This window comes from Mauremys reevesii, linkage group 5, assembly GCF_016161935.1.
Source record: "Mauremys reevesii isolate NIE-2019 linkage group 5, ASM1616193v1, whole genome shotgun sequence".
Lineage (NCBI taxonomy): Eukaryota > Metazoa > Chordata > Testudines > Geoemydidae > Mauremys > Mauremys reevesii.
In genome coordinates this window covers 53,148,359-53,161,647 of record NC_052627.1, presented here as the reverse complement: position 1 = coordinate 53,161,647, position 13,289 = coordinate 53,148,359, and the positions used below count along the sequence as shown (strand labels likewise).

At 44.3% G+C, this 13,289-nt stretch overlaps 1 protein-coding gene across 11 annotated transcripts in view; it reads left to right on the top strand.

The window, feature by feature from the left end:
* Positions 1–13,289, top strand: part of INPP4B (inositol polyphosphate-4-phosphatase type II B) — a 554,905-nt gene that overhangs the window by 210,835 nt on the left and 330,781 nt on the right. For all 11 annotated transcript variants that reach the window (XM_039539756.1, XM_039539755.1, XM_039539753.1 and 8 more), the window contains one exon: positions 12,137–12,255. In XM_039539756.1, coding sequence (XP_039395690.1) covers positions 12,137–12,255 — 119 coding nt within the window. The remainder of the gene's footprint in view (positions 1–12,136; positions 12,256–13,289) is intronic.

Genomic DNA, 13,289 nt, shown 5'->3' with positions numbered 1-13,289 from the left:
CAATCCTGCTCCTTGTCCCCTGACCGCCCCTGAGACCCCCAACCACCACCCCAGGACCCCACCCCACCAACCCCCATGCTCCCTGTCCCCTGACTGCCCCGACCCTATCCACCCTCCCCTGCCAAGTCCTGACAGACTCCTGGAATGCCCATGATCCAACTCCCCATCCTCTGCCCGCCCCGCCCCAAACCTCTGCCCCCGCCCTGGCCCCACACAGTCCCCAGGACTCCCTGCCCCTTATCCAACCCACCCCGGCCCCCTTACCATGCCGCTTACCCCCGCCTCCCCCATCTCCCAGAGCCACAGCACGCTGCGTCCAGGAGCGGCCCTGGACAGCGCTGCAGCTGCATGGCTCTGGCAGGACCTGAGCTCCTGCTGCTTGGCTCCAGCTCGCAGCCCTGCCCCCTTACCACGCGGCTCTGAGCGGCAGGAGCTTTAGCTCTGTCCAGGGCCGCTCCTGGACACGGCGCGCTGAGGTGCCGGTGGATGGGGGAAGGCGAAGGTGGAGGCAGGAGGGAGCCTCAGAGATTCTAGTGGGGGCCTGGGGCAAATTGCCCCACTTGCTCCCCCTCTGGGTAGCCCTGGTTATAATGTTATTGTGCATTCAGAGAGAAATGAAATACCACCTGCTTAGTTGATTGCTACCAGTATATAAGTGTTTATGCAGAAGAATGATGCCATTGTACCAAAGTTGGATATTGTGGACAGCACACACTGCTAAAAAGTTTCCAACCTGGAAATCAGTTGGAGCTCTTATTTTAATATACAGTTTATTTCCTCTTTTGGCAATGGTGGTCAACCTCCTTTCATTTCTTGCTTTCAGCCTAAATGAGTGTGCCAGTAGAATACTTTATATTTGGAAAACCTAAAATAAATTACTACAGAAGCCTATGGTATAAAAAACAATGAAGTAAAAGGTGAAAGTTTACTATGAGTGTCCAATCTGCTTTTTCTCTGCTTCTCATTTAGCACTAGATCCTGCAGTCACTCTGTTTTCAGTGTAATGGGAAATCTGTGAACAGAATTCTTGTGAGCTTGGGCTTTCACTATAGTAGTCCTGTGATGAGATAGATATAGATATATATTAAAAAAAAAAGTGAAGGGGCAATGATACCTTAACTGCCACTTTCTAAGAGTTTAAGTTCTACTAGAGTGGTTTTCAACCTTTTTTCTTTTGCGGACCCCTAAAAAATATCAAATGGGGTTGTGGACCACTTTGGAAATCTTAGACATAGTTTGTGGCTCCCCAGAGGTGTGTAGACCGCATGTTGAAAACAATTGCTCTATTATGATATCACTAAAGCTGGGATGGTCAATAGGTGGACTGCAGGCCAAATCTAGACTGCCAGATGCTTTTGAATGGATCTTGAAATCTTTTTTTTTAACTTACTATTATCATTATTGCTGTTTTTTTAAATTATTTTCTCTGAAATCTGGACATTGAGTTTACCTTAACCAAGAAATTCGGCACTTGAGAAAAAAAAAAGATTACTTCTGCACTAAAATATCAACATGTGCCAAATCAATTACAACTTTGGAATATCTATGTGTAAATACATTTTTATGTTAATGTATACAGTGCTTTCATAAGCCTATAATCACTTTACATAATCTTTCTCCTCTCCCAGTTGTTCTTCCCAGTGAAATGAAGTCCCCTCCAGGGCAGAACAGGAGTGTCATTATTAGTGATGCCAGCCACTTTACAATGTAGGGACAGGAAGTAAGGATGATTAAAAAAATCTAAACCTACCACTTAAGTTGTGCTTTACTAACACTATTTAAGTCATGATCTAGCATTTTAGATTTCCTTATGCTGATGCACACATTCTCTTCAGGTGCCCAACAGGAGTGTGAAGATACTTTCTTTATAAGAATGAAATTGTTTTATTTATTTTATTGTTTACAGAACATATGGCTCTACTAAAACAATTAGCATAAACACACACCAGTAGTTTTCTAAGTGGACTGAATTTAGAGCATTTATCCTAGTGCTCCATTTTACAGTTTGAAGTGATGGCCTTATTTTGAACAAAATTATGACCTAACTTACATCAGCATTTTAGAGAGCATAAGAGGATAAGTGGCACACCTGCAGGTAGGAAGTAGACTTGCGTACACACTGTGCACAGAAGGAATTGTGCATTGTACTTAGTACTGCAGAGACTGCACAGCAGGCCAATGACAGAGCCAGATGCAATATGCAAATAGAGGCAGAGATCCATGCTAGAAGAGTCTGGTCATATAAATGACACCTCCGTCCGAAAAAAAACAAAACAAAACAAAAAAAAGCAGCAGAACATACAGCACCAGCAAGTACTAGATCAAGGGTGGACAAACTCTAGCTCGCCAGATCCAGCTGGCCCTTGAACTCTTGCTGGGGAGTAGGGTCTGGGGCTTGCCCCGTTCCGGTGCTCCAGCCAGGAAGCAGGGTCGGGGCTCTCCAGTGTTAAGGGCCACTCCATGCAGCTCCCGGAAGCAGTGGCATGGCCCTGCTCCAGCACTCCAGCCAGGAAGCAGGGTCGGGGGCCGCTCCACGCATCTCCCGGAAGCAGCAGTATGGACCTCCTCTGGCTTCTAGGCTCTCCAAGGGCCCCGCTCCAGTGGCCCTCTCCAACGCTCTAAGGGGAGCTGCAGGGGTGGTGCCTGCGGACGGGGCAACGTGCAGAGCCGCCTGGCCGTGCCTCCACGTAGGAGCTGGAGAAGGGATATGCTGCTACTTCCGGGAGCCACTTGAGGTAAATGCCGCCCAGAGCTTGCACCTCTGAACCTCTCTCCATGCCTCAACCCCCTGCCCCAGCCCTGATCCCCCTCCTGCCTTCCAAAACCCATGGTCCCACCCTGGAGCACCCTCCTGCACCCCAAACCCCTCATCCCCAGCCACACCTCAGAGCCCACAGCTAGAGCCTGCAACCCTTCCCGCACCCCAACCCTCTACCCCAGCCCTGACCCCCCCTTCCGCCCTCTGAACCCCTGTGTCCCAGCCCAGAGCACCCTCCTGCACCCCAAACTCCTCATCCCTAGCCCCACCCCAGAGCCCACACCCCCAGCCGGAGCCCTCACCCACTCCCCCACCCCAGCCAGGATCCCCCTCCAGCACCCTGAACTCCTCATTTCTGGCCCCATCCCGGAGCCCACACCCCCAACCAGAGCCCACACCCCAACCCCAATTTTGTGAGCACTGTGTAAACTGCACTGTCTGAACAGCTGGAGCAAGTTATTGTGCATGCATCATTGCAGCTGGAACACAATGGCCAGAAAAAGGTGCCTCAGTCACTGGACCCCAGATGTTCTCTTCACAGCTTAGCACCATAAATAAGCATGGCTTCCAAGATTGAACTGTGTGGCACACTGCTCAACCTAAGATCCCAATGTAGCACCAGTAGCAGGCAACAGTATGAGGTAGTGTAGCACTTGGCAAGTCACAATACACCTCTACCCCGATATAATGCTGTCCTCGAGAGGCAAAAAATATCACTGCATTATAGGTGAGACCGCGTTATATCAAACTTGCTTCTCCGTTGCCTCTTGCCCCCCCCCCCATTCCTTGTTCCCTGACTGTCCCCTCCAGAGACCCCCGTTCCTAAACACCCCCAGGACCCCTCCCCCTACCCAACTCCGCTGTCCCCTGACTGCTCCAACCCTTATCCACCCCCCCTCCCAGCCCCCTGACAGGCAGTCACCAGCAGCGGCAGGAAGTGGAGTAGCCTGGCCCCAGTCCGCTCCACTCTGCCAGCTCCCAGCCACACCGCTCCACTTCCTGCTGCCGGTGAGTGCGGGGAGGTTGGGGAAAGAATGCCCCCCCCAAGCGACACGGCTGGGAAGCAGAGCGGGCTGCTCCCAGCCCCCTGCTAATCCCTCGGGCCACTCTGGGACTGCGGGGCCCCCAAAAGTGCCCTCCACTCAGCCCCTGCCCCGCAGACCCTGCGGGGGGAGCCCCTGACTGCCCCCGAGACTCTCTGCCCCTTATCAAATCCCCCAGCCTGGCCCGGCACTCTTAACACGCTGCTCAGAGCAGTGTGTCAGAGCTTTACTGTGTTGTATGCGAACTCGCGTTCTGTCGGGGTAGAGGTGTACTAAATATGTCTTTGTTAATTCCTCTGATGAGGTAGGGAAAACCTGCCTCCTCCTTACACATAAAAGAAGCAAAGAGTCCTGTGGCACCTTATAGACTAACAGACGTATTGGAGCATGAGCTTTCGTGGGTGAATACCCACTTCGTCAGATGCATCCTTACACATGCGGTGCATACAGCTGAGCTACTATTAGGCAGGGGCCTCCGTGGCTGTTGGTGGCAGCTGCAATGTTAGATTATGGTCTTGCCCTTTTATTCATGGTATTTTTTCAGATAGCAGAAATCTAGTGTTTGGAAATGGAATAGTTTGTGATCTGATCAAGTTTCAGGCATCCAGTATTTCTCATAACAGATGAGAAAGTTACAAAATATAATTTTTTGAAGTATTGCAAATGCCAACCAAAGTGAGCAGTGAGTGTTCTGGGATAGAAATTTTGTGGTATTGAGAATGGTAATTTGAACTGATTTTGTTCTTTTCCCATTTAAATAAGCTGTATGGCTACAGCAGGCATCACATTTCTCTCACGGTCATTCCCCCTCTTTCCTTCACCACAAATTTATAGCATTTTTCCAAAGCAGCCTTTGTTTTCTGGCATATGCTTGCCTGCTTTAATGTTAGATTCTACAGTGACACTTAACTGTTTCTTAAGGTTGTAAGGTTTATATTAGTTCCAGAGTTCTATGAATGAGGGTGACTTTTTTTCTGACTGACAAACCAGCTTACTATTTAAGGTGATCATAGTTTAAAACATTGTTTCTCCATTGCAGAAATCACAGGGATTGCTTAATGTCCCCAGTCTAACTGATACAACCCCACTTTCTGATACGGTACTTTTACATGAACTACAGATGGGGGCTGTGCTCCCACTGCTAACTACAGACCTCGCCCTGTAAAATGTTAGCTGTTTTATATTGTCGAAGAAAAACTAAGTTCTCGCTTTTTGTTTGGGTGCAGCAAAATCAAAATACTTTATTAATTTCTCTAGTGAACACAAGAGGGAGAGAGTGTCAGGAACTGGGTTGCCCCTTGTCCCGGACGGATCTCTCTCAATTAGTAAGCAATTCATAACAATCATTTATACCTCTGTAACAGACAATGGTTAGTAATCTTGGAGACATTGAAGATAAACATTTGCATTTGTTTATACATAAGCCTATTCGCTATCTTATTTGTCTGCAATACTAGAACAGAAAACAAGACTGCAATTCACAAGGTCGTAATGACTCTTCACACAATTCTCTCTGTACCACATATCTTACAGCATGCAGGGTCACATCTTAACTTCTGCTAATTAGCTAACATACATTAAGATCCCTTCAAACCTATATTAATTAATTCTTGGCCTCCACAATATACTATGCATTTCTGCTGAACTAAGTAACTAGGTTACTGTAGTATCCAGTTGTGACTGACAGGAAGGACCCAGGTCAGACGAAGCGCTGCTGTGAACATCTATACTGTCAAGTCATACTCATGTAGCTGCATCCACACTGGTACTGAATTAACCCAGGCTAGGAGTCCTGGTGGCATATCCCAGGGTTCTTAGTGCTGCACTAAGCTGCATTGCTCTGTGAATTTTTCTCCCAGAAAACACTGTGAAACATGTCTGTCCTTCCTGGGCCCCTGTGCAGAGGTATACTTAGCCCACCAACACCATAAGTAAAAACACTTCTGGTTCTTCATACTCCTCACTTCTGTCCATGATCTCAATTTCAGCTCGTATCAAGGCATTGATCCATCTCAGGAATGTGACCTGTTCCAGCTGTTGGCACCATTAATGCAATGCCTGTTTCCACAATTGACAGCAGAGAGAGGGCATGAGACATGGTGGAAGGCATTTTGGCAGTGGTTTGTCACCCTCCTTGGTGAGGAGATCACACCAACCACATGCAGACATAGCAGAGTGGAGACAGCTGACTAGTAGATCTAGAATAAGGCCAAGCATAGAGTAGTGGGACTACATCATCATGCAGAACTGGGATGACCAGCAGTGGCTCCAGAACTGTCTCATGAGGAAGGCTACCTTCATGAAGTGGTATGAGGAGCTTTCCCTGACCCTTCAGTGCCAGGACATGCAGATGAAGGAGGACGTACCAATCCAGAAACTGGTTGCTATTTGCTGTCTGGAAACTGGCTACCCCTGACTGCTATCAGACCTTGGCTAACCAGTTCAGTATTGGCAAGTGAACACTTGGTGCTGTAGTGATGGAGGCTTGTGAGGCAATTATTGCTGTGGTTTACCCACAGGTGGTAGATGTGTCTGCTCTTCCCCTAGGCGGATACCAGAAAGGGTACTACTTGCTCATTATTCAGGCTTTTGTCCCAGCCATGGCAGGAGGTTCATGGACACCAGTGTGAGATGCACTAGCAATTGCATGATGCCAGGTGCTCAGGAGGCTTGGCGTTTGTCTGTTTAGACAAAAGGGAATTTATTTCCTTCAGACAACATAGATATCAATGGGGTGTCTGTGCCCACTCATATTTTAGGAGACCCAGCCTATCTTCTGCTGTCCTGACTCAGAAAGCCGTCCTCTTATGTGAGAGCATTTAGCCTGCTGAGCAGTTGCCGGATGACAAAGGCCAACTGAAGGCAAGATGGTGTTCTATAGTAGCCAGTGTGTGTAGGCTATGCATTGCACAACATGTGGGAGGAAAAAGGGGAGACCTTTCACTAGGAATGGGTTGAAGACAATGTTGTTTTTACAGGCCTGGTACAGGCAACCCAAAAGTGCACCTCTGATCCCTGGGGCCAGGACAGTAAGGAATGCCTTGTGTGCCCACAACCTTGCTTTGTATGGGGGAAATGAAAGGGAAATGTGAGAGTTTATCAGTTTATCTGTTGTTATGATGAGACTTTAATAACAGCTTTGGTTTAAACGTCTTGCCTCTTTGTTTTCTAAGCACTCACACGCTGATGGATTGTACAACCAAATACTTTATTAAAAGTGAAAAGTGAAAGTTTAAATTATGATCTCACTCCATGAGCTGAGACTCCAGGCAAGAGCCTTAATCCTGGATGAGCTGTGTAACCAATTTCCCCCTTGCACAGTCCTGATGCGCACACAAAAAAGACCTCCAAAAAGAAAAAAAGCAGAACAATATGTTAGTGCAGTATAGAGAACAGGATAATATTGAATGATGACAGAGCTCAATGCTAATCTAGAAGTATACATGCGTCTTGAAAGAGACTATGTGGAACAGGAATAGTGCTACTACTTGGAGCACACCAGCGGAATAGCAGAGAAATGATTGACAAAGAGAAGCATTTCTTCTGTTTGTTTAGTTTATACTCCATATTGTGGAAGGATAATTTTACAGTGTTGTTAGTGGAATAGAAATTGTTAGTCTTGGAAACAGAACAACAACATTTTAAGTACGCCCTCTGTATTTTTATTTCTTTGAAAATGAAGTTTAAATGTTGAAGAATAAAATCAGTGAAATGTGTTTCTGAAGACATTTTATACTGTTTTGTACTGTAAAACAGTTTAATATATGGACCACAATATTTTGTAAAAATGTATAGATATAATCATATTCTAGAGCAATGCCTCTTTTCAGCCATTCATGACCCCCCAACCTCCTTCACATCAGTTACTTTGAACATCCCTTGGTATCTTTTACACATAGTGTATATGCAGTTTTCTTGGCTTAACATGTATGAGACCATTTTCTCTGTATATGTCTTAGGTGTTTTTTTTTAATTCCTAATGCACCTTCTTCATTAAGCTTTCATTGTGCACTGGTGGACTTAGCAGAAATGGGGTCATAGTGGGGATGAATGACTCAGGCTTTTGATTGATGAGTCAATAGTCACAATGAATAGATTCATATACTTTGGCATGCAATTCCAGGTTGCTGCTTCTCAGTCCACTAAGTTTTCTGTCATTTCCAGAATTAAAATCAAGTATAGGGTAGTGTTGAAAAGTAATCTAAACCTCTGCCTGTGTGTGTGAATGTGTGGCTGGCTTTGGGCATCAAGGACAGGGTGACCAGACAGCAAGTGTGAAAAATCAGGACAGGGGGTGGAGGGTAATAGGAACCTCTATAAGAAAAAGACCCAAAAAATTGGGACTGTCCCTATAAAATCAGGATATCTGGTCACCCTAATCAAGGATAAGGGGAAATTATGTTTGTCTCATCTACCCCCGCCCATGTTGTATGTTACACATCTGATTAAGAATACACTCTTGCAGGACATGTCAGGGTTGTTTTATACAAACTTTTTTCTATAGAATATTTCAATTAAATTAAATGGCTACATTTATGCATACATTCGTGTTCTATGCAGTAGACTGGTGTAAGTTTCCTGAACCATACTGTATTTCTATATATCAAAAGAATGTGAAGAAGCTTAGAGAGAGCAGCCAACAAGATATTGGATTTCCCAGGGATAGCGCCAATACAACAATTCTAAGGGCAAGAAAGCAGTGGAATTTTCCATATTGTAAACAGGATGAAGTGAGCTTCTCCCAGTCTCTTGTATTGACTCCACAAAGTTTCACAACCAGACCATTTGTGTGGGTGGTTGGGGGATACGCTAAGGTTCAAAGTGACACATTTGAATGAGATCCCAAGCTTCTAGTATTAGACGAGGCATAGGCTAGTGCTGTCAGTGAGATCTTCATGGGATAGCAGATCTCAAGAGAAGTCCTCTATAGAGTTCTTTGGCAATGATCTGGGCAGGCGCTCACCTCAGTGGTATGGTCTCAGGATAGTGAATGGTGTAACTGACCATCATTGGGGTGAATTGATGTCCTCTAATAGTCCAAAAATGTTTATCCCTATGTGCTCAGAGGGCACTAGGGGGAACCTGAAATTTCCCTTTGCTGCCACATGTTGGCACTCTGAACAGGAGGTGCAGAAACTGATTGTCTTGTCAACCCCAAGCCAATAAAATTTGGCTTGTGCACGTTCCTATGTATTGTCTCTTCCTAGGTAGTCTGAACAAGACAGAGGAAGAGCTAGTAGCAGGATCTCTGGTTGGGTATCTACTGGTGCTGAGAGCTGGTGGTGTACTAGCTTGTCTGCAGTCTGAATCTACCTAACACAGCAAATGCCTTTGCATTTCGAAGTGTGGAAATTGCAAAATTTGGGACTTCTAGGTGATGGCCCCATTATAGTTAGCTGTGGATAGACCTCCTTTTCATGTTGTTCCTACATCAGATCATAAGATCCTGACGAGGTCTGAGGTGAGGTCTGGTAAAGATATAACACTCTGGCTAGTTTCAGCATTCTTGGGGGATTTCACAAAATGACATTAGAATAAACCTGCCTACTTTGCATCTTTGACTTTTCTGGGATCAAGAATGGGTGTTGTAAATTTTGAGGGAGTCTTGTCAAGAGTAAACTTTTCAACAGTGCCTAAGTGACTTTGGAGTCTGCATCCCATTTCCACAAGTGACTTAGGCACTTAAGAGCCCAAAATCCACAGACTTTCAATGCGACTTAGGCACTGTTGAAAATGTTACCCCAAATCTTCAATGACTATTTCCCAACTTTGCTATAACCTGGTTCAGCCTCATCAGTGTTTGAAACCCTCCTAATGATGATCCAAGGTACCTTGTTAGCAATCTCAGCCCCAACCTTCACTGCTCTGATCAGGATGCTTGTAGAGATAAGACTACATGGACACAGGTGATCTGCACAGGATCTATACCAGGATGGTGTTTGGGCACAGCCAGAGTCTACTAACTCAGACATGAGTTACTTCTGAGACTACCAAATCTTCACTGTGCCAACGTAGACTTGATGTCATCTTTTTTTCCCCTACCCAACTGGTCAGGTACCAAAAGCCTCTGTCCACTCTCCCATACAATCCCACAATTAAAACAAACAGTCAGATGGATCCCTTTGGTCTCTGTAATCTGAGAGTTACTTTTGTAATTGGCTGGCGGAAGGTTCCCTGGGAGGATTCTGAAATCTCTCTGAGTATGTCTATTTTCATCTGTCTCCTCTGATAGCCTAGTGTTTTTTTCCCCATCATCTCTGATGGCTCATCACATTTCCAGGGGGCTGGACCCTCCTTTCAGGATTGGTATCTGGGTTGAAGTGACTTGTAAGTTCAAGTCAAAGCAGATTGTTCATTGCCTGGAATGCTTCTGCACAGTGCCAGCTTATGCCGATGATCCAGTCTTGCACATTCCCTAGAAGAATGTCCAGGTATTTTCCTAGACCAGTAGATTTTCTGAGCTATTCACAGATCAGTGTCACAGGACGGACTTGCCCGTTAGGGATTGGGTGGTGGCTTGAGATCAGGACCTTGCGAGGAATGATTGTGACTGGAATTTGCATTGCCAGCTTCAGCTACTCATAGTCCTTGGCAGATTTGTTGTTCAGAGCCTTGTAAACTGCTTTACTTCCTCCTTCAAGAAGGGTGCAATTCATGTAGGCCATGTCTATCTGGCCAACTGGGATGCAATAACCTTCAAACATATTGAAGTAGGCCTCCAAGTCACATAGAGTGGTGCTGGTAGTTATAGACATGTCAGGGAGTTGGTGATCTTTTAATGCAGTGGCTCCAGAAATTGCTGCTGAGTTGCTCTTTGGCTCTGTTGCTGTTATATCAGCCATTTCATGAGGTCTTCGTCGCGTAGAGAAGTTGTCTGTATACTTACTTTCAGTACTAAGATGTGGTAGGACCAGTGTGAGAGTGTTTAGCAATAGATTTCACTGGCAATCCAAATTTAAACAGAAACCTCAAAATACTCTCTGGGGCTTATGTTTTATTATTTCCAGGTTCCCATTTAACCATAATACAAAAATGATGAAAGTTTCTGGCTGCTTTCCTTTTATGTTGTCTACAAGGCATTCCAAACACAATAAACTCCAAACACACAGCAGAAAAATACAAACCAAATTAGGTATGTTTTTGTTTCTCCAGAACTCCCCGTCTTGCCTTCTCATCAAAGCCAGGTAGCTAGCTTGTTTGCCTGCTCTGTGAGTAACCCAGCTCATCTTTAAGGTGCTGAGCCTGAAGGTCAGCTGCATTTAAATGAGTTCCAAGCTGACAGTAACTCCCTGAGAACACCCTGAAGCTGTGGTTGGAATTAACTTCTGCCTGGCTTGGCAGGGTTTCTAGGGTACCACTGGGGGACTGAAAAATCTATAAATCCCATCACAACCCACATTGTAGGAACCTTTCTTAACTGAAGAGAGCTGGATGGGTTCCATCCAGTTCTGGAGCCAATTCATGTTCCCATTGGCAATGCTGGTTGCTGCAGAGCAGCTTAGCTGTGCTCCTGCTCCTCACCACTGAAGGAAGTGAAAAGCCAATACTTTTGCAGCCCTTTCTGCTCTTTCTATTAGAAGACATGAGAGACTGGAAAGTAAACTCACTCACTTGCCTGGCTATGTGAAGCACTAACTGCATAGTTTTCAGCTCAGATTGAAAACTCATTATTAATTAAAAACTGAATTCCTCCATATTTATCCAGTAAAATGAGTTTTAATAATGATGTTATAGCCAGAGTGCAATTATTCTTCCCATTTATATCTGTCAGTCACTGACAAACAGTTGATTTTTATTGTTGCTTTTAAAAATATAGATTTTTACCCTGTGATTAATACTAATCAAGAAATTGATAATGTCGTGTCAGAACATCTAAACCAGTGTAATCAGTGACAAATTTTAATTGGTTTAGAATTTTCCTGAAACAGTGAAATACCATAAAGTTTGTTAGACAAAAGATGACCAAGTAAGGCTGCCTGAGAGAGACTTCATGGCAAATTAGCTGAAAGCTGACATTTTAACTTTGAAGTTATCCAGTGTCACAGAGCATGCCTGTGTGTGCGCATGTGTTCGTATAAAAGAGCTGATGAGCCTCTGGCAGGGAAGACCCGCAGAAGCTGCAAATGTGGTTAGTGGAAATTAAATCTCAATTCAGCTCAGCAGCACGTGACTTCCTTTTTCTGTAAACTACTTCCAAGGGACTTCCTCTACTAAATCAGCTCAAGTCTTTCAGAGGTTTAATCCAGAGTTGTAGTTTAGTCTGCTTTGTCCCATGTCAGAGTTTTCTCTCAGATTTATTTTTAGAGGTTTTTTTTTTCTCTTGTGCCATTTCCAGCATGCAAGGATCTAGTGGCTACTGCCCGTGATCGGAAGCTGAATACATTTGTACAGATCTCAGTAGTACATCCAGCAGAACAGACTTTGACGAGATACTCAAGCACTGAAATTGTGGAGGTGAGCTTCCTTTTATTACATTACCATTCCTTACTAAATTTCATATTATTTCCTTATAAAGTGAATGAACAGCTGAAACAAGTTAGTGTACAGTCTTTAGTAGGCAAGCTTCACTGTAGATATTAGCAAAGCATACCTGAGAATGTGCTGCAATTCTTGGCATGTAACCAGGATAAACAGTGGGAAATGAACTTGCCTGTTCATGAAAGGTCTATTTTTCCAACAGGAGACATAAAGAATAGTCTGGCTCTTCAGACGTAGCTTTACAGTGAGCTGGAGAATACTTGCTCTCATTAAGAAACAAATCTTAGAAAAAAATAAGCTAAAATATGAGTGCAAACGTTTTAATCACAGAACAATGAAGTACACATTCTGTAGTGTTATCTTTTCATTTGTGTTTTATTCTCCCCTCAATTGGAAACTTGACATTTTTGCAGGTTTAAAAGTGTGTGTTTGTTTTTTGATCGGAAAAGGAGAGGTATGTATAGATTTAATAATAATCTGCTTTACATTTTGTAATAAAACTTGTATGGTTGATTTGCTAGTGCTTGAATCCCCCCCCTGAAATTTCAGTGTCATAAACAGTAAAGTTTATATTTACTATGATAATTATGTAAGTGAAACTATGTAGCATAAACATAACTTTTCATGTACAATATTGGAGAAGATTATTAAAAGCAAGAAAGTGTCCCCCCAAATACAAATTCAGAATTACTTTGAGAGAAATTGAGCTGTTTGATAAATCTAAGCCATAGGAATGTTTCATAAACATTTTGTGTGATCTTCTGATTCCAGCTGACTGCTAATTCAGTTGTCATGATTTGAACCATCAGCTGTCCTGAAACTGCATCACTCAAATAGCCTGCAACAGATCAGGATGGTTCAGTGCAGACTGTCTAGCTTGATGTACTGTTGTAGGTGGAATAGATGATTCAGACAGAAGTAGACTCATTTTCTATTATGAAGATGACCCAGATTCTGAACAGAGCTCTGAATTTGTCATATTCACGCTCTGGGTGTCTGTGGTTAGGACA